The sequence below is a fragment of the Aptenodytes patagonicus genome, chromosome 6 (genome assembly GCF_965638725.1).
Source record: "Aptenodytes patagonicus chromosome 6, bAptPat1.pri.cur, whole genome shotgun sequence".
Lineage (NCBI taxonomy): Eukaryota > Metazoa > Chordata > Aves > Sphenisciformes > Spheniscidae > Aptenodytes > Aptenodytes patagonicus.
The window spans coordinates 23,186,079-23,206,133 of record NC_134954.1 but is presented as its reverse complement, the minus strand read 5'-3'; the positions used below and the strand labels follow the sequence as shown (position 1 = coordinate 23,206,133).

At 43.1% G+C, this 20,055-nt stretch overlaps 2 protein-coding genes across 4 annotated transcripts; both read right to left on the bottom strand.

The window, feature by feature from the left end:
• Positions 1-278: 278 nt before the first annotated feature.
• On the bottom strand, positions 279-5,495 carry C6H3orf33 (chromosome 6 C3orf33 homolog). 2 transcript variants are annotated; one of them, XM_076341490.1, is made up of 5 exons: positions 5,460-5,495; positions 4,905-4,964; positions 2,880-3,033; positions 1,907-2,067; positions 279-1,446 (listed from the first exon to the last, which is right to left on the bottom strand). In XM_076341490.1, exons 2-5 carry the CDS (start codon positions 4,947-4,949, stop codon positions 1,174-1,176), a joined length of 633 nt encoding a protein of 210 aa, XP_076197605.1. In that variant the 5' UTR covers positions 4,950-4,964; positions 5,460-5,495; the 3' UTR covers positions 279-1,173. The 2 variants fall into 2 exon arrangements, with proteins under 2 accessions (XP_076197605.1, XP_076197604.1); XM_076341489.1 differs by lacking the exon at positions 5,460-5,495 and adding an exon at positions 5,061-5,141.
• Positions 5,496-5,708: 213 nt separating this feature from the next.
• SLC33A1 (solute carrier family 33 member 1) lies at positions 5,709-19,440 on the bottom strand. 2 transcript variants are annotated; one of them, XM_076341487.1, is made up of 6 exons: positions 18,629-19,440; positions 14,747-14,937; positions 13,904-14,088; positions 12,842-12,959; positions 11,776-11,991; positions 5,709-9,756 (listed from the first exon to the last, which is right to left on the bottom strand). In XM_076341487.1, exons 1-6 carry the CDS (start codon positions 19,380-19,382, stop codon positions 9,589-9,591), a joined length of 1,632 nt encoding a protein of 543 aa, XP_076197602.1. In that variant the 5' UTR covers positions 19,383-19,440; the 3' UTR covers positions 5,709-9,588. The 2 variants fall into 2 exon arrangements, with proteins under 2 accessions (XP_076197602.1, XP_076197603.1); XM_076341488.1 differs by lacking the exons at positions 12,842-12,959; positions 13,904-14,088.
• Positions 19,441-20,055: the final 615 nt, after the last annotated feature.

Sequence of the window (20,055 nt, the reverse complement as noted above, 5' to 3'; positions counted from 1 at the left end):
CTGAGGAAAAGCTGCTTTTTTTTAGGATCTCAGGATTCACAATTTTGCCCTGAAGTCAGCAGAGAAAATGATGACATAGCAACTAATTGTCAGACAAGCGATGCTCAGCTACTAAGATTTTTTTGTACCACACTCTTCTCCCTAGTATTTGATTGGCAAGGAAACACACAGAAAGAAAGAAAATCTGTAAAATACTTCACTTTAAATAAATATTTGGACTGCGGGAGGTTAAACAAAAGCCAAGTGCTTGTTATACAAAACATGTAACAATGAACATAAGAAATTAAATCTTTATTCTGAGAATATTTACAAAATAAATAATAATACACTCTCATATACTTAACACGTGTTTCAAAAATAAAACAAGGAGAATTTAAGTTTTTAGCACAGCATGATCCACCTTTTCATGTTAAAGTTTTATTTTCATCTAATTTTAGATATTTATAGAACCATCAGAAAAAACAGCGTTTTTCATCTTCAATTGAATGTTGTCTTCTAAAAATTTGGATTACTAACATATTAATTTATATTCTTTGATATACGAAGTGATTTTTTTTTTCCAAGAAACTTTAGTTGTTATGACCTTACCAGCTTTTTAAGATCAGCTGTAACACGTTACCTTTTGTATTGGTAACAATGCAACCCATTATTCAAGAGGAAAGATTTTTAAAACACAAATTTTACACAAAAGTAGTATAAGAATAGAATTCAAACAAAACGCTCGTCTATAAACACATACCACAAGCTTTGTAAAGGTCTGAAATGGAGTTTTCTGACCAATGTGGGTTACATAGTAATGACATGTAACAGAGAAGCATTTAAGGCCATACATTGTGAACTAACGCTCCGCACCTCTTAGAAACTGGTCTGTCGACTGCTTTCACTAGTTAGTTAACACAGCTGTGTAGGTATTTAGCAGGTGGAAAACTGAACAACTAATTTAGGACATTACTGTGGAAAAGTTTGGCTTCAGAAGATTGTAATTTGTGGCCTGCATACTACTACTAAAATTCAGTCCCACATGGATTATAATATGGCATTAGGTAACTTCATGGGTTTTCTGTTCAAGACAAGGACCCTCAAAATTATGGCACTGTTTTTTATCATAAACTTCTACTTTACATAAAGCACATAACATAGGTAACTGGCATTCCTCCAAACAAGTCTCTCTCTTTACCTTTGAATAGAGCTTCTTAACCAGCTCACAAATTGTCTCAATGTCTGTACAAATTTATTGTTGCTCATACGATCTCTAATTCTTTCAGAGTAGCTTTCTTCTTTCCATATTCCTTTATTTTTCTTCAAGGCCTTTAACTCTGCTCGAAGCAGTCTTTTGTGAAGTTTCCAGTACAGGCGGGAATCATGATGTAGTCCTTCAATACGTGCTGTTCTGCCAAGCCCTTGTCTCAAGATCTCTTCATTTAAGCACATGCTGAGAAATCGACCCTGTAAAAAGGGACAATAAATATGATATTCACTTCACCTTTAAAACAGGTTTTTTGGGGGGGGGTTTGTGTGTGAACTCCCTCTGAGATACAAGCTTTACTTCTGGCTAAATCTACTCTCTGGCAGAAAGAGTTAAAAGAGCAATCCAGCCGACTGTTAAAACATAATACTAATGCAAGACATTTGTGAGAGAACAATTGATGGACTAAACATCAGGGTAATCAGGACTACACAATGTAGCCTAGCACTATCTTGACAGAGAAACACACTTGTGTCATGAATCAGTCTGCAAAAATACTGGTCTTGAAATCAGATTTACAAATACAACATTTAAAATTCATGTCAAGATAGATAAATGATAAATAATAACATTCCTTAAATGTACTGAGATAACTGAATTGTGTAACTACAGCCAAACTCAAAACTGCAGAGAAAAGTCAATTTTTGTCACTATATTTACCTTATTTACTAAAACAAGGCACTCGAGTGCCAAGTCCTCCCTTCCGAGAAGTTGGAACCATATCATTTGTTTGGGTTTTAACTCTTGCTGTAACCAGGCCGTGCCACTCGGAGCCAACTCCACTCCAGCAAGCCTTACCAGCAGAAGACCTTTTGATTGCCCTGATTATGGAAAGAGAGAACTTTTTTACTGAATGCAGCAAAGGAAATTTCATGCTTTGCACAGACCCGCAGCTGTTGGTAATGAATATATTCCCATGGACTTAAAAAAAAGAAAACTAATCCATTTTAGTTCCCCAAACCACTACTTATTCGCAAATAAGAATTTGGTCTCATCTCTCCTTCAGTAAAAAAATTAATTCAAGATTGCATAAGTGGTTTAAGCTAGTCTGTTTTATTTTGCATACAAATAGAAAGAACTGCTTTCATTATCAGTCACTATTATTTTATCTGAAGGGGCAGAAACAATAGGCAAGAAGCATTAGCGCCTGCAAGTATTTGCAAACAGAGCATCAGCACCTGCAGGTATTCGCAAAGCAAGTGTGTGACTCACAGACTCGATGGACAACTGCTGCGAAGTCACAGAAAAACTGTCCGTGAGAATGGGTTTGTATATGTAGCTGTCAGATCTTCATCTGTAAATAAAAGTGTAATCCCAATAGAGTCTTTTTGCCAGGAAGGAGATGAGCTATGCAAGCAAATGAACGGCCTGTGTGCTAGCTTTTGCTGCCAGAAAAATATCACGATAATGATGCTAATTAATACAGATACTGTATGGGAAAGCTCTTTTTACAGGTCTCCTCACAGTCTTTTATTCCCCAGTTTCCCACCTGTAAAGTATGGAAAGACCAAAAGGCAGAGCCAGAATTGTACCTTAACCCTTCCTCTCAAGCTTGCCCCTACCTGTTCTCTGTGTAGACACATTAAGAACAACATTTCATTCCTACCCTTGTTCTTCACAAACTTTTACTTACATTTTCTCTGTATCGATGTAATGAAAGGAATGCTAATGGGAATGTGTTCAACCTCCAGGCCTTTCTCAGTTATGTGATGTAATTTTCCCCGCAATTTCACATTCTTTTCTACAAACTCCACAGGTATATCCAAAGCACTTGTAAACTTTGATGTCTATTGATGGAAAGAAAAGCAAGACAAAGTTTACAAAAAAATGTAGAGCAGTTACAATCACATTAAATCCAACTTCTTCTTAAAATAGTTTGACAAATTACAGATCTATTATTAGGCAGCATGGGCAAGTGTGTATATATATATTTTAACAGTAAGCAGATGCAGAAGCCATTATGTGCCAGCCTCTCCAGACAGTTATGATGTTCCCTGTTATACAGGACTTGCAATATTAAGGGTGGGCATGAAAGCAAGGTTTAGAGAAAGAACAGAAACTGGCATTTTTTGAGCAATGCATATTGAAGTTCACTTGATTCACCATGAAAAGCGTGTTTTAGAAGTGGCCCGAACAGTGTTAGAACAGGGGTGAAAGGAAGCCAAGATGTGCTTAAAGACGCTAGCAAAGAACAGACACACTGAAAACAAAAAGCAGGGAGGATAGAAACAACACAGACTTTGATAAGGGAGTAAAAGAGGAGAGGGACAAAAGGAGGTCCATACCTTTGAAAAGATCACAAGAAGGTTAAATTTGATACCATAGCCGTTGATTAATGGGAGGCTTCAAAGGAACAGTTATGTGATCATACAGGAAAACTAAGCTTCGCAGCAGCAAAGACTTGGCCAGCAGCAGCAGCGCAGGAATGAAGCAGCCACCTGGTTTAGGGGGTGGAGGGAGGATAGGCACCGGGGATGGTGTAACACCCAGAATTTAAGACACTGAAATCTAGAGGTCTCACTGTAAGAAGCCTTTTGTAGAACACTGACCCACTTCTATGCAGCTGTGAAAAGTACCGATCTGCTTATGTACAACTGCTGTGACACACCAGCCCTTGGGGGAAATAAAAAAAACAAACCACGACGACTAAACTCAAAGATCTTTCTACTGTATGTTATTTATTCAGTAAACCTTTCCATTTGTGGTCAGTAAGGTCTCCCTCCAGGAATATAGAAATTCAGGACCTTGCGGGCAGAAAGCCTGAAGGTTTTTACAAACAGTTGTTGTTCAAGTCTGATCTCATTTGCACTGGAAGCGCCAACAGCCTGGTGAACAAATGTACAAAGCCTTGGTTTAAAATAAACAAACAAACCAAAAACAGAAAAAAAGAAAAAAAGGAATTCTGGTCACATTTGTAGTTCAAATGTAGGCTTTCTGGTAAGATTTTAAAGGAAAAACTTTACACAAACGTTCTCCCATAGCAAACTGCATTTGGAATCGTGCAGAGGGAAGTTTAGAGTAACTATTATTTTTTAAACAGCTGGAAGAACACGGGAGAATGGGTCGCTCCCTACCTGCAAAGACGCAGCTTTGGCTGGAGCTAGTGGTGTAGCATTAGTACATGCCGTGAACCGATCATTTCAGGAAGTGAAGGAGGATTTAGGCTTATGTTTAAAAATATTCAAAAGGCAGTTCTGTTCATGGAAGTACAGAGAACAGATGCGAGGAAACCACCTCTATTTCAGCTTTATTTGGACTAGAGGTATGAGACAACTTGCACTGTACGCCAGAAGAGATGAAGTGCACGTTATCTGTACAAAGGACTGTAGGAAGCTGCAGCTGAGATGCAGAACACGCTTCTGAGTTAGAAAACAAAAAAGGGGGCGAGGAAGGCGTCTCCGTTCTGGCCGTGGAGATGCCGCTTGAGAGGAGACACGCGTGAAACCGGCGTGCCCGCCGCGCCGCGGGCCCGCGCTGGGCGTTGCTGCACCTTCCACCTTCCCGCCACCTCTCCTCGCGGTGCGGGGCGCCGGCGCAGAGCGGCTCCGCCCGCAAGGCCCGGCCAGGCCGCGGGGGGCGCTGGGCTCCCCGCCGCCGGCCGGCACAGCCGCGGGCCCAGGAGGGAGCCCCGCGGAACCCCCGGCCCCCCCGCACTCACCATGCGGACGCTCCGGGCCAGCACCAGCAACCCGGCCACGGCCATCCCGGTGCTCAGGCTCTGCGGACAGAAGAGAGCGGGGCTCAGCCGGGCCGGGCCGGGCCGGGCCGGGCCGCGCCGCCCCCGGCCCCTCACCCGCCCCACCAGCCCCGTTACCCGCAGGAGGCTGAGGTGCGCGTCCGCCCACTCGGAGAGGCGGGCCAGGCCCTCGGCCGCCCCGCTCCGCCGCTCCGCCATGGCCGCCCGCTGCTTCCCCGCCGGGCCCGCAGCGCCGCCCGCCGGCCTGGAGAGCCGGGGCGGGGACGGGAGAGCAGAGGAGCCGGGGCGGGAGAACCGGGGCGGGGACAGAGCTGGGCTGCGGGGAGCGGATTTTAGGGTCGGACCCTGCAGCGGGCTGTAACAAGCGTTCAAACGCAGGCGCGGTAAGGCTCCCACACTCGGGCAGTTTGAAAGGAAGACTCTGGCAATCGCTGGTGAGGACGCAGACGTTATTAGTGCCGACCTTGGTCTGGTTTGCATTTAAACAGAACTGGTGATGGCCTTAACTCTTCAAACCTGTAATACAGCCCCTCTGATACAGCTCCCTTGTTGCACCTTAGGGCGCTATCTTAAGAGAAAAACCAAGTTTGGAACGTTCCTGTATTCATCGTTGTTTATTCTTTTCCCTTAGTTAAAAAATAACAAGTATTTGTAATTCATTACCAAATGGCTCAAGCCAACAGTTTCCCTCAGCTGAATCAAATGCCCATCTGCACAATGCACCTATATGGTCTTTAAAGAAATACATGCATTGTAAGAAAATAATCTGATATAAAACTGGATTTATGTTTACGCAAGTCTTCCATTTCAACCTAGTTCTAGGTTTCTACATGAACAGGCGGCACATGAGATGATACTGGTAATGGTCACAACTCAGGATTTCAGGAAAAGCACAGTTTTAGTTGGGAATTTATAATCCACGGCAGCAAAACCCATACTTGAATCAAAACATTTTATCTAAGGTTAAAAGGAAAACAATTCTTAAATTACTGGCTATGAGATAAATATTACCCCTGTAATTTTTTTCTAAGGAAGCGGTATAGTTGTTAATTTTACTTTATTTACTAAGTGTGAACATTTTAAGATTAAGTAATAAATATAGAAATAGTGCAAACTTTTTTTCAGGAAAAACATAACTTGCATCCAAACAATTGGGAAGCATACTGCTGACTGCTACAATTTGTACGTTGCGTAAAATGCTAAATAAATAGCATTGTCTCATGGCAGGGGGTTAAGAGAGTCAGACAATATTGCTGCCTGCATAAACTCAGTTGCTCCATTCCCTGCTGCGGGGAGATGCTCTGGTTTCCCACAGTGGACTCGACCATACTTAGTGACAGAACTCTCCTTCCCATTTTATCAGATCAAAAATAATATAAACACCCTATCAGCCAGTTTAGAACAGCATTTATCATGTGAAACTACACTGAGAACACCCAGAAGACAATGCAACAAAACAACTTTACAGAAAATTAAGAACTGTTGACAATCGGCACCAGTGTCTGTAACAAAGACAAAAAGTAGAGTTTGTATTTTAAAATAAGACCCGTTGGTTGTTGTGATGGATAGCGCACTGACAGCGCCAAAGTTCACAGGACGCAGGACTGCCACATTCGATCCTCAGCCGTCTCCTTGCGGGGCCGCAGGAGGCAGGGCACAGCAGCAGCGGGTGCGCGATCCCGTTTTACACAGCTTGTCAGACCTTAAACTTTGCAATACACATGCTCTTTCTGGGCACTGGAATTACAGAATTGAATTTTGGAGCACCACTATTTGCCTCTTAAGGAAGTCTTGGGAAACAACAACAAATTACAATCGCGAGTGCAGGTGATGATGACTTTCCTGCATGGTAAGTCCCCGTAACGACACAGCCGTGTCTAATGGGCACTGAAGGGGAGAGCTATTCTCTACCTCTCCTCCCCATGTCCTGCTGCACCGACCCTTCACTCCACACTCTCCCCTGGGACTTGTCTCACTTCACAATGATCCTGCTTAGGAATTCAAACCAGGACAAACCCTTTACCTACAAAAATCCAATTTCTGCCATTTCCCTTTTGCTAGAGATAACACACATCCGACTCCCGCCAGGCCCGCTCAGGCCACATAGGACCACAAAGCCCCTGCCGTAACTAAGGGATCTATAGCAGTACCTGGTACCATTCACCTTCTCCAGTTCCCATTTTAATAACAGACTCTCAAGGAAGAGGTTGGATTGCTTCTTTCTTCTTGTCTTTTTAAAAAGTAGGGGGTTTTTTTTATGTTAAAGATGTTTAAGTCTACAATAATTCTAATCTTTAAAAAAAAAGTTATTTCACTTTAAAATAGGGTTGGGAGAAAAAAAGTAGCAAGACCAAAAGTTTACTGGTTCTTTTCAGCAACCTGCTAATCAGCTGGTATAGCAGTAACATTTCTGAATTGTGTTACAAAATAGCAACATAGATTAGAAAAACTAATCCATCAGTTGTTTCTCCAGTTTGAAAGAGGAGACAGTTATTTAACTGAGGTCACGTTTCATATATATTACTACTGATTTGGAGTTTATGTTTAATTTTGATGTTGTCAAGATCATCTAATGTACTGATAAGCAATCTTCAACCCATCTTTATTAATAACAAGTTTCACTGGCACCTTCAGAAATAGTGAAACAAAATTGCAAAGTAAAAGCCAATTCTAAAATACCTACAAATTTAATTTTCCATATTCTGCACTTGAGAAGTTTTTCCTCAAAGTCAGAAAAGTTAAAAAAAAATTTCTAGGCATGGACAAGATGCGATTAAAGTGGCCCATTGTTCCAGTAAAGAAACAGAACTGAAGTGCCTCATACACAGTTAATCCAGTGGAGATGATCTGGCTAGGACTGAAAGATGCATCCACCTTCGGCTACAAATCTCCGATATATTCTTATATTCTTTTTGTGCTTATGCAGAGGTGAAATTGTAAGACTTTTAGTTTGGGGAGTAAAAACAATGTGATTTTATTTAGCTTGACTGATTTTGCTGTACTTGAAACAAATTGTGAGAATGTGCTCTTGCTGCACCACAGATCACAGCCGGGGGAGATCTACAGCTCCGGCTTTGGCTTTCCGCCACCAACCGTCAAGGGTGACACTCTGAGAGGGGAAAGGGGAAGAGGCAGAGGAACAGGCTTCAGTGCCCAAGGAAGCACTTGGTCACACTGTCCTCTTCTGGACACATTCTTACTCCTTATGTCATGTAGACACTTTGTACACACCCATGTCCCCTCCAGTCAGTCAAAAGTTGGTATTGATTCACTTTTTCCCTGAAACATACAGTAACAAAAGATCCACAACCCCTTCCGGGAGTTTGGAACACAAAGCTCAGGATGCAATGCTTCCAATATTGACAAGGCAAGAAACAGAATGGAAAAGAAAATCATGTACCTTTCAAAGGTATTTTTAATAGTTTTCTTTTTTTAATAATGATGTACGATATACATCCAACAATGTCCAAGTGCCCTCTTTCTAGGCGTACAGTACACTTGCTGTACATCACTAAGGCACTCAGGAGGGAAGTCATTTTTGATAAATGCAATGGGAATGTTTCCACTACACAACATCAGTAATAAATTTCTGTAGCAGCTCTACCACAGGATTTAGCTTGTTTGATTTATGTGACAGCAAGTCGTACACCAACTCATGGGGAATTTGGCAAGTTTGTCATCACCAAATCACTTTCAAAGGCACTGATCATCTTTTCTTACCCCTAGCTGGGAATAGTCACATTTTTTCCACTGATTTTGAAATTGAACGTTCAAATTTTAGTGACATAGAGGAACCAACACTATCAATTAATTCCCTCAAAATAACAACCGCCTTCCGAAGGCCTGCATGCCCTCTACTTTTGAAACCTGTCTCTGTGTGCTAGCTGCTGCACTGTCCCATTTACATCTTCAGGACTCAAGGCTTAGAGTATTGTGCGTTACTCTTAAGTCCTACCTTACAGCAATTTTTCATCAAGAAAGTACCTTGCATGTAAATCAAACAGTGGAAATAAATTAAACAAATGTAATTTGTTTATAAAAATATTTTCTTATAAATCTTTAAAGCTTATAAAAGCCAGAAAATACATTTAAAAGAATCTCTGAAACATTTCGTCCTTTGAGGTGTGGCTACAGTTCAGAAAGTGAGAAGAAACAAAGCCCGCAAACACTTTTTATCTTCCCACAAGGAATGCCATAGTGCAACACACTTAACCTACAAGTCAAAATGCCTTTGACATCCTTCCTCGGGTTGACTCCCCATGTCAGATCATTTCTGTTTGAAAATAAAGATTGGAACTTAGCTGACAATGCTGCTGTTTAGATAGACATGGCACAATTAGCTTTTCCATAGTTACTATATGGAAATTCAGGTGTTGGTTATACCAGCAGCCATGACTCTGAAGCTAGAGCTTGGGGATATGTATGTAGTACATAGGTGCCATTTTTTAACAATCACTCTCTGAACTTACATTTTCATATTGGGAGGGCAAGTGGTATCACATACAAACATACCACCGTCCCAGCCACCCATTTTTTCAGTGATGTGGTATTTAAAAATACCTATATTCCTGTTTATTGATTATGGGATGTGTCTTTGTAATAAAACTAAAATGACCTTGCTAGTCCATCCAATATCTAAATTGCATCAATTGGTCCTCTTGCACTTCCACGAAGACTGTCCTTCGTCCTGCAGCTTTTTAAATTTTGGCCCAAGTAGGAACCACCAGCCAAATCCCAGAATGACACAAATGACGGATTCCACGTAGTAACCATCCAAGGTAGTAACACAGGAACCACCAGCTTTTGTGCAGAGCTGAAACAGAGAAGCAGAAGTTGATGCATTAAGTATTCTCTGGGAGATACAGAAACACAGACTTTTAGAAAGTAGGCATTAGATATACACTGTTTTTTACTTGCTCTTGGTTATGACTGAATATATTTATTTACTCTTCCTTGTTTCTCATGGAGTTAGTAAGAGAGGCTTTTGAGCTTACCATCAGTATGAAAAGTAATGAAACTGTTATAAAACATCTGGGAAATGGAACTTATTGGCCCAAGGGGCTAACTCTAGAAAACAGAAACTGTCCAGCTGTCTCATGCTGGCCTGGAGGTGCAATCACTGTTCTTAATCCCATGAAGAAAGATTTTTTTTTTTCCCTAGCCATCCAAAATGCTTCTTTAGAAATGATATCCTTGCATCTCACCACACTGAATCTGCAAATGGACAGTACAAAATGCTGTGTATTTCTGGGAATGTTTTTTAATTGCAGAACTGGAAGACAAAAACTCCAGCATTTAAAGGGTCAGTGTATAACACACAATTGTTTCTGCTATTGCTCAGCTTTCAATACTGCTGTAATCCCAAGATAAATCAATCCTCTGAGTTGAGGTTCTGCCAGCATTTTCATTATTCTGAGACATATCAAGACCAGATTAGGAATAAGAAGGGGGTGGTGGTGGAACATTACCAACAGGGAGGATGTGAAAAAAAGATCAGAGGAGTGAGGTGAAGGAGGAAGAACTTAAGTTCACAGAATCATAGAATCATTAAGGTTGGAAAAGACCTTTAAGATCATCGAGTCCAACCATCAACCCAACACCACCCACCCACTAAACCATGTCCCTAAGTGCCTCATCCACACGTCTTTTAAATACCTCCAGGGATGGGGACTCAACCACTTCCCTGGGCAGCCTGTTCCAATGTTTCACCACTCTTTCAGTAAAGAAATTTTTCCTCATGTCCAATCTAAACCTCCCCTTGGCAGGAAGAAATGGTGCAACTTGAGGCCATTTCCTCTCATCCTATCACTAGTTACTTGGGAGAAGAGACCGACACCCACCTCGCTACAACCTCCTTTCAGGTAGTTGTAGAGTTCAGTAGAGGCCCAGGCACAGGGAACCTAATTAGTGGCAAGCCAGTGAGAGACAGGCTGAAAAAGCACACACTGCGGAAGCAGTTTCCCCTCTGCAACTAGTAAAAACTGCAACTCCAGTTCAAACAAGTCATGTTTGACTCCTAGAACACTTTGATTATTTAGAGAATCTCCACATCCCAAAGAGTCCTGGCATTCAAGAGTGAAATAAATCTCAGTCATGAGTATGGGAAAAAAAAACCCACCAAAAACCCCCCAAACATTTCCACCCTTCCAAACAGTCGTGTTGAAATTTCTCATTTGCTCATGACAAGGTGAATTTGAAACCTTGCTTTCCAGGCAGTTTTGTGTCCTGTTGTTTGATCCGTGTACAGTAGCACAGCATGGTCTTTGTTCTCTTCCACAGGGCTCCCTAGAACTGGGAAGGCAGCCAGTCACACCGCTCAATTTCACATGGAAAGTGAAGATCAAAGACAGAGAGCAAAGTAACATCACGGAAGAAAGTATCAAGGTATCCAGATAGGAAGCCTCCAGAAAGACAGAAGGAACAAAAACCTACCACAAAACTTAAGGGACTTGAGGGACAGACAGCCTGCCAAGAAGAGAGCACCTAATTACACAACTCTGAACTTAGCAAGGTTTACTCTCAAAAATGTAACTACAGCCTCCTTATACTTCAGAGAATGTGGCACCAATCTAGTGCTTCTACCACCAGCTTTTCATCCCAGCCCAGAAAGAAATGGACAACTACTCTGCAACTGCAAATCTTTACCAAAGGTGTTAATTATTAAGATAAAAGCAGACTTAATTTTATCAGACAGGAAAATTAGCTCAATCAGTGGGAAATTTTAAGCATAAGCTATGCACTATGAAGGTTTTCAAAGGTGAAAACAATACTAAGAGAAGCCATTTCATCAACAAATAATTGAACAGAGACCTTCACAGCCTCCAAAACTTACTTCTGCAGCAACTGGCGTTCCACAGGTCTGTTCCTGAGCCCCTGCACACCCTTTCACCGTGAGTGGGTCCACAAGCCAGAGGGCAACGGTGGAAGGCCAGTTTCCTCCCAGATTCGACACAGTATTTAGGAGTGTCATGTAGGTTCCTCCAATCAGTGGATCGCTGACTTTGGCGTTGAAAGCCATTATTGCAACATACATGCTATACAGCGTGATCTATAGAAGACGTAAGAAAACCCACAGGACAGTAAGGCCTCCCCAGTTACAGACAATGACAACTAAAAGCCCTAACATAAAAACTGATCGAAGAGATTACTTGAAGTTAGCAACATTGACTGAAAAATAATCCCAACAGGTTAAAATTGCACAAGAGTGAAATTACTTCTGCAGTCTGTCTCTACTAACACCAAGAAGTAGCCTTGCCACTTGTCTCCAGTCATGCTCAAATGGACCCAGCCTCACATGCGTTGGAATGACTCAGGTTATCAAACTGAAGTATGTAAGGCCAGATAAAATAGCATATAAAAATAACACTTTTGCATTTAAAAATCAAGTCTCAAGGCATTGCATACTTTTTAGTTCTGATCCAAAGCCCAGTTGGTATCAGGCATTTGTTTTCCAGGCCTTTGGATCAGATCCATTAGGACGTTCCTCCAAAACCAATAAAGTATTTTTTCTAGGACCAGGATCACATGACTTTATGGATCTGCACAATAAGCACAATCATCACGCCTACGAAACACAGTCAGAATGCTGGGATTTCTCCAACTCCACCGTGCTTTTGAGCATCTGGTTTTGAGGAAAAAAAATCTGGGAAACAAAAGCAGATCTGGTTGACTAAAAAGTAACTTCATAGAAGATGTTCAATGGAGCACATGGAAGAGGGAGAAATAATACTGGCAAGAGTATTGAAAGTAAATATAGCCATAAAGCACAACAGGTCAGACTTAGAGGAATTCTAGTGCAACTAAGGACAAAAGCAGATAACAGCATTTATAGTCCTCTCCTTGATTGATATGAAATACCCTCCTGTCCCCCTCCCCTTCGCACATACAGCGTATGTTACCTGATGTAAAGCATAACTCAACAATACTACAATATAGTAGTAGACAGGAAATCCTCCTTCCTGTTTTACTTTAGGAGTCCACCATACCAAAAAAGCAAATTCCAGACCAAGCAGTAATCTGGAGGAATAAGAAAGATCATTTGTAATTCAAGTAATTCTCCCCATGTGTCTCCTTGATACAAAGCAACTATTGAACATTTATACATACAGAATACATTAAAATAGTTTATATCTAAATAGTTAAAGCTATTTCTATCTTAGCTAGAATTAGATATTAAATATTTGACACTAAATTGTAAACATTTTATACCTAAACAATTCTGTCTTGCATATAAACATAATTCACTACCAGATCTCCTATACTAGCTTTCTCCCCGGCCCCTTCAAACAGAAATTTATTTTTTGTAGAAAGCAATGCCACAAGGTACCTAACCAAACTCAGCTGGAGCAAGATCTACTCTTTTTTTTTGTGAAAACATACATAGTTGCATAAGAACACGTTAAAGTAACGGCTACCTGTTACAGACACGTCACATGATTTACTGAGTAACAGCATTAGGTAATTTGCTGGATTCACTGGTTTTAGAATTCCATAAGCAAACTCCTATATAAAACACTTAACACAGAAATGAAATGTCTCCTTGTCTGCATCAAAATAATTCAGCTTCTTTTACTCTCAGTTACCTCACTAAAGCATACATCCAGTAGATGCACCAAATGACTTGTCAATGTGTTCTGCCACTCTTACACTGGGAAGCACATGTAATTTTACAGATACAGTCCCAGATCTAGTCAGAATGATTCATGAATAAGGAACTATTGACACTGGAGCAGGAGTACTGCTCTAATGCTGTTGTATAGGCATCTTAAAAACACCTCAGGTTCTGCTTTCTTATGTGTGTTACCACATGAATCATCTTCAAGGCACAAGACACAGTTCAACTTACTATGAGAATTCTGACATACTTTCTTGTACTAGTAAGAGTTACACAAGAAATCCTATACTTGATCTGAATACGCAAGTTACTATGTTTCTGTCAAACAAGATTTGTTTGTTTTTACCTAAAAGGCATAGCTTTGTAAAACGTGTTCAGTGGCTGGGGGCCTGCTGTGTATTTGCTGATAATCAGAGGCAATATTATCTGTAAAGGAACCATTGGAACTGCTAGCAGAGCTAAGTGCTCTTTTGGGACACCCTCTTCCACCAGTTTGAGTCCTGTTACAGCATCTGCTGCTGAAAATCCAACCTGCAATATAAGTTAGACAAAATAAACTGGGGAAAGCAGTGATATTTTGGCTAGAAATTCAGTTTACTCCGTATTAAGTAAATTGAGAAACATGATAGAGTACAATTCATTTTTGTGTCTCATTTGATTTCCTAATCCTTTCTGAAACATGTTCTACACTTGCACACTATTCTTGTCATCAGTGCCACAACTATACCAAGAACATTAAACACAGCAATGATATTCATGCTCGTGCCTTAATTGCTGTTGGTATCCACGATGGCCAACAAGAAGCCATGGAAACCTAGTTTGTAGGGAGTTGCAGATTCTGGGAATAGCATTTAGGTTAAAAGAAACATTTTCTGTACTTTTAATTGCAGACTACACAAACAGCCTAACTGTTTAAAAATGTTTAAAAACAAATTAATACTAGATTGCAATCAAAATTCTCTTTAATGCTTGTGGAAACACTTACAAAAGCTCAAACAAATGTTTTCTGTTGTACAACCTTACTTAGCACAAAGATATAAGCTATTTTGTTTCAAATTTCATGTGAAAATTTGGAACTCTGATGACAACCGCTAGCAAAACTAAGAAATAAGTTACACCACAGGGACTCAGAAACCTTTCAGACACTCATATCATCAGTATCTAACAATTCATATATGTATTTACTTACTTTCGCTGTGAGAATCAAGAGACAGAAAGTAAGAACTGCCGGCATCTTGATTATTGAGATTAACAGCCTGTATGTATCAGTGATGCCTTTTGTTTCTTCTTTTGTTGGTGTTAGTTCCTTGTTTTCCTTTTTCAAAAGGGCAACCAGTGTAGTGGTAATTAAAAAGACAGTTCCCCAGAAAAACAGGAAATCTAGAGGGGAAAAAAATTAAAATAAAAAAAAAAATCTTTCTAGCAGCCACCATCAACACTTCATTAACAGTTCACTGAGTATCTAAAATGCAGTTATTTTGCAACAATATAAACCTAATAATCAAAAATTGAATAAAAACATCATTGACCCTCCTAAAAACAAGCAACAAAAGCAAACCACAAACACAAAGCTACATACAGTAACTGACATAGCTCTTCCCTGCCCCTCACTCTGTAACTACATGTTTGCTTGCGATCTGAGACAGAAGAGCAGCAGCAAACCGGATCACTTCCCCGGTGTTGTGTGTATTATTACCACAATGAGCATGTTGGAGGAGAAACAGAAATAAAAATGAAAATGTTGAAGGGTTACACACACAGTCACCAAAAGCTGGAGGAAAACACACATTTAATAGTTAGAAGACGGGGAAAAAACTTCAGAGGAAGAAGTCATTCACAACTCTCCAGTTGATTTACTGTGCAGTCACGTAACTAATCTGTGCCTCAATTCTATACTCCCTATATAATATCTATCTACCATCTGAAGGAAACAAAGATTTGTACTTATGAGTGTAAAGATGTCCTGATGAAAGCTCTTACGCAGTTGTCAAGTAAAGAGTCACTCAAATATGGCTGTTTTAAGTTGCTATTATACTTGCTAACTCTTAAGTGCTCTATTTTAAGCAGATATAATATTTGCTAAATTGTGGATTTGAAGGCAGCAATAGTAAAAACACACCAATATTTTACGGCAAGTACTTTTTGAGTTAGTGAATGGATTAACCTAAGATAATCCTATCCTCTACCTTTATGAAAGAGGCAAGAAAAGACTCAGTAACATGCAGAGGGTAAGACAGAAGTAGCCTTTTATCTTCCTGGTCATGAGCAACTCCAGGAGCCTCATGTGACTTGAAAGTAAGCAGCGAGGGCTGGTGAAAGGGCAAAGACATTGCAAAGGTTTAGGCAATTATTAGTTGCTTCTTATGCACAGGAAGAGAACAAGCACAACAAGCATGGAAGAAAACATTAAAAGACCACTTTAGCTATATCCTAGCATTCTCAGTGTAAAAGAATAAAAGACATTTCAAACCATTTTCTGCTGCTTCCACATCAGTTACTTTTACCTTTCCTAAAGAAAAGGAGAGAAGATCTCATAACCAAGGCTGTCAGATTGCTCTCTCCTCTGCTAAAAAAATATATGTTCAGGGTACCTTTTTTAAGTAAAAGATGAATTTTCAGAGAGTCATGCTAATCACAGCTACTATCTACAAAAGACATACAGGAGTGGTACTCTAATAATAGCACTAAGCATTATCACCGCAGTGAGAGACCTACAGCGCGAGGATGGGAATAGAAATAGCTTTGAGCATCATCACATGAATACTCCTGATCAAGTCAGTCCTGTCAGCTGCAATACAGCAATGGCTGGATTAGGAAAAAAAAAAAGCAGCTATATAGTCCACTAACAGGCTACAAGCAAAAGAACTTCAAAGTTCTAGCATAAAGTTTCTGGTGCCACCAGTGCTGCCTGGCCCCATCCCTATTTTGTCTCTGTCTCTATACTATTACTAGCAAAATAAACCATTGTGTCGGGGCAAAGCAAACTTTTGAACTAAAGCAGGGACAGACCAGGCTTGAAAATAACCATCAACGAGGTGTGCATGGGGGGACAGGTGTTTCATCACAACAGCTTTAAGTAATTCTAAAGCTACACATCTCTTCCCAGGAAAAAGGGCACTCCACAGTCACTGGCCCAGGTAAGTTTGGGCTGCCTTGAAGGGGCACCTTCTTCCTGCACTCGCGCTTTACTTCTCTTCCTTCACGTTGGGACAGACATACATGCGACTGCATGGCAAACAATGCTGTTGCTTGTCAACAACTTGAAGTTGACTTGGGATCGTGAAGTGTTGACTTGTTCTTTCCCTAGCATCGGCGCTCAGCTATGACAAAAGCGTTCGGAGATCTGAACTGGCAGAAAACTATTCACCTTTTCAAACTGTAAAGTTTTCTGCTGCTTTAACTTCCCAAACCGGCTCACCACGAGCCCCATTACAACCAGCGCTAGGACCAGAGAGCCACTCCCCTCAGTTCAGTGAGCAGGTTTACAGTACTGCTGTACAGCTGCTCCAGGAGAAACGTGGACACAGCAAATTGTGGCATACAGTCACGTGAACAAGGGAACAGAAATTTCTTGCAGCCAGTTTTACCACCCAAAAAAACATATCCTGCAACTATAGTGTCAAAGCTATTTGCTTTTCTTACTCCACCCAGGTTAGTACTCTAGGACAAGTTAAACTGGTTGCATTGGTGTTTTTTGGTTTTGGCATAAATTCCCCCCCCCCCAAAAGACAGCACTCTTGTAATAGTAACAAATCCATTTATACAAACAGTACTGAGAAAAAAACAAGACAACAAAAAACCTGGATAGTGGAGGTAAGTACAAACAAACCAAGCTCTCTTAACTACACTAGTGATTTGCAAGTTGCATCAGCACTAAAAGACATCAGTCTGCCACGGGAGCAAGAGAGAAGAGACACACCAGCACTGACGAACTACACAGTAAGGGAAAACAAAGGAAAGCAATAAACCAGCAGGGTTACTTTGAGGACTACTCTATGCTTGTTGACATATAGACCAGACATAGGGTTATCAACAGGAAAGAGGAGGACTAGTCAGCAACTGTGATAGCTGCGCAGACAAAATAAGTACAGCAGTCTTGGAAACTGATATCCTAATTTATCATTGAGATAGGTACAGGATAGAAAGTGAAAACTAGCCTTTAAACAACAATTCAACTCAGTTTTGGCATACCTTTTCTCTTACATGATATAGGCAGAGCAATCAATGTAAGAGAGGGAAAAGAAACTAAAACCATGAGAATTTACTCTTCATTGCTAGCCATGGTCACTTTGAGACTGCAACCACAAGTGGTGCCAGTTTTTCCTGTCCTCCCATAAGCTGAGCTGGCTAAATTCAACCTTGCAAACAAAACATGCATTTTAAGCATCTTCTCTGTGATACACCTAACATCAACCACCACATACAATCTTTCTGAAAAAAACCCAAACAACCCAAAAACCACCAAACAGAAGACAACCCTACACTAATGGCTAGTTAGGGTTGGATTATCAGACTCCATTTAATTTATTAAAGAGAAAACAAAATCCCCCTTAATTTACTACAATAAGGCCTTCCTTCAGAAATTGGCTACGTGGTCAACCCTGAACGCTTGTCATTTCTACTGCTGTGAACAATACCATCTCGGAAGAGTAAATTTTTTTTTTTTTAATATCCCCTTTCCTTCCTCCCAGATGTTCTTAAAAGACCTCCTTAAAAAGAGGCAAAGCTTTTGGGTTTTTTTTGCTTTTTAAAACAATAATCTATTCCATCGTCAATAAACGAGGGGGGGGTGGGAATTGTCTCCAGAGTGCTTAAGTCAGCCAAGATAATGACAAGGCAGGTTTCCCACACTCTTAAGCCCAGAGAAGCTGGAAGTTCAGTGCATGTAGCAGCGGACTCCACCAGCCTCCAGGCAGGCTGTGCTTGTTCATGGGCAGGGGACAAACCAAACCTGCCCAGTTTGCAGCACCAAACCACTGCTCGCTCTGAACGGACCTTTGGTCCAGGCTCAGGGAGGAAGCATCCCCATCCCAGCATCAGCAAGCACAGGCCGGCAGTACCCAGGCAGTACCTGAGAGGGTAACAATCCCTTGGGGCTGGGGCTGGAACCGCAGGTACTTGTTGCAGAAGGAGGCCGACTCGAGGGCCAGGAAGAGGACATTGCCCAGGAAGTAGCCAGCCGTCTGGCCCACGGAGTTGCAGGTGGAGGCATAGCCCACATTCTCCCTGGACAACATGGTCAGGGCCCAGCCATCCACCGCAATGTCCTGCGTTGCCGCCAGAAACTCGAAGAGGAAGAAAGTCACAGTGAGGGCCACCACGTCGGGGCCCCGGCCCTCCCCGTCGCCCAGCAGCATGTCCACCTGGGTGGACATGTAGATCATGAAGAGCCCCAGGACATACTGCGTAGGCACCAGCCAGGACTTGCGGCGGCCGAAGCCCCGCAGGTAGACGGCATCCACCAAGGGGGCCCAGAGCAGCTTGAGGCTGAAGGGCCAGAAGACGAAGCTGAAGAAGGCTTGGTCGGTGTAGCTGGCGCTCTTGCTCTGCAGGATGAGGGGGACGCTGCCCGCCAGTCCCAGCGGGATGCCCTGCAGCACATACAGCACCAGCAGCAGCAGGATGCTGCCCAGCTCCGCCCGGCACCCCCGCGCCCCCCGCAAGCCCGGCTCCGGCAGCAGCAGTGCCTCGGCCTCGCCGCCCGGCAGCCCGTCCCCGCAGAGCGCCAGGGCGGGCGGCACCTCGGTCCTCACATCCAGGCAGTGGTGGTGGCTCCCGGCCCGGCGCTGCCGGCCGCCCTCCTTGGCCGCGATGGCGGGCAACATGTCTCTGCCGGCGGCGGCCCGGGGGCCGTGCTGCGCCCCCACGGGCAGAGGCGGGAGCGGGCGGGAGCGGACGCCGCCGCCCGCCGCCGAGAAGACGCCGCGCACCGGCCCGGCCGCCGCCAAGCACCGCCGCCCCGCCCCTTCCGGGCACGCGGCGCTCGCGGCAGGCGTGGCTGCGCCTCATTGGTGCGCCACAGACCTACGTCAGGCAGCCGCCCCGCCCCGCGCCTCTCAACCCTGACTGACCGGCCCCGCCCCACCCCGCCTCTCAGGCGGCGCCGCTCCCGGCGGGCTGTCTGCCGCGATCGTCCGCGGGCGGGGGCGAGTCGGGTCACCGCGGCGGCGAGCGGGGCCCTGGCCTGGCAGCCCGCGGTGTGCGCTGGGTCCCGCGCGGGACGGGGGGCGGCAGGACCCCCGGAGCCGGGACAGGCCGGCGGCGGTGCGGCAGGAGCGCCCGGGGCGCTGCGGGAGGCGGCTTTAGGGCTCGCCGGTGAGCACGGTGCACGCTAGCGCTGGGACAGTGCAGGGACGACGAAGCAGCTGCCTCTCGGGGTGGAGAGGGGAGCTGCCGGGCTTCCCTGAGCCGGCCCGGCCCTGCGGGGCTGGGAAAGCTGTCGGTGTTGGGCGTATTTGATATCGGGGCTCTAAGCAACGCCCGCACAAACCCCCCAGG

What these genes read in the sequence shown, in the direction of transcription:
- SLC33A1 (XM_076341487.1), bottom strand. Translation starts at nt 19,382, where the DNA reads ATGTTGCCCGCCATCGCGGCCAAGGAGGGCGGCCGGCAGCGCCGGGCC. An exon ending in AGGGATTGTTACCCTCTCAG is followed by an intron (nt 14,938 to 18,628) that starts GTACTGCCTGGG and finishes TTTCCCCTCTAG; the next exon opens with ATTTCCTGTTTTTCTGGGGA. An exon ending in TGAGTTATGCTTTACATCAG is followed by an intron (nt 11,992 to 12,841) that starts GTAACATACGCT and finishes CGTCTTCTATAG; the next exon opens with ATCACGCTGTATAGCATGTA.
- C6H3orf33 (XM_076341489.1), bottom strand. Translation starts at nt 5,141, where the DNA reads ATGGCGGAGCGGCGGAGCGGGGCGGCCGAGGGCCTGGCCCGCCTCTCC. An exon ending in TGGCCCGGAGCGTCCGCATG is followed by an intron (nt 3,034 to 4,904) that starts GTGAGTGCGGGG and finishes TTCCATCAATAG; the next exon opens with ACATCAAAGTTTACAAGTGC. An exon ending in TACATCGATACAGAGAAAAT is followed by an intron (nt 2,068 to 2,879) that starts GTAAGTAAAAGT and finishes TTCCATAATCAG; the next exon opens with GGCAATCAAAAGGTCTTCTG.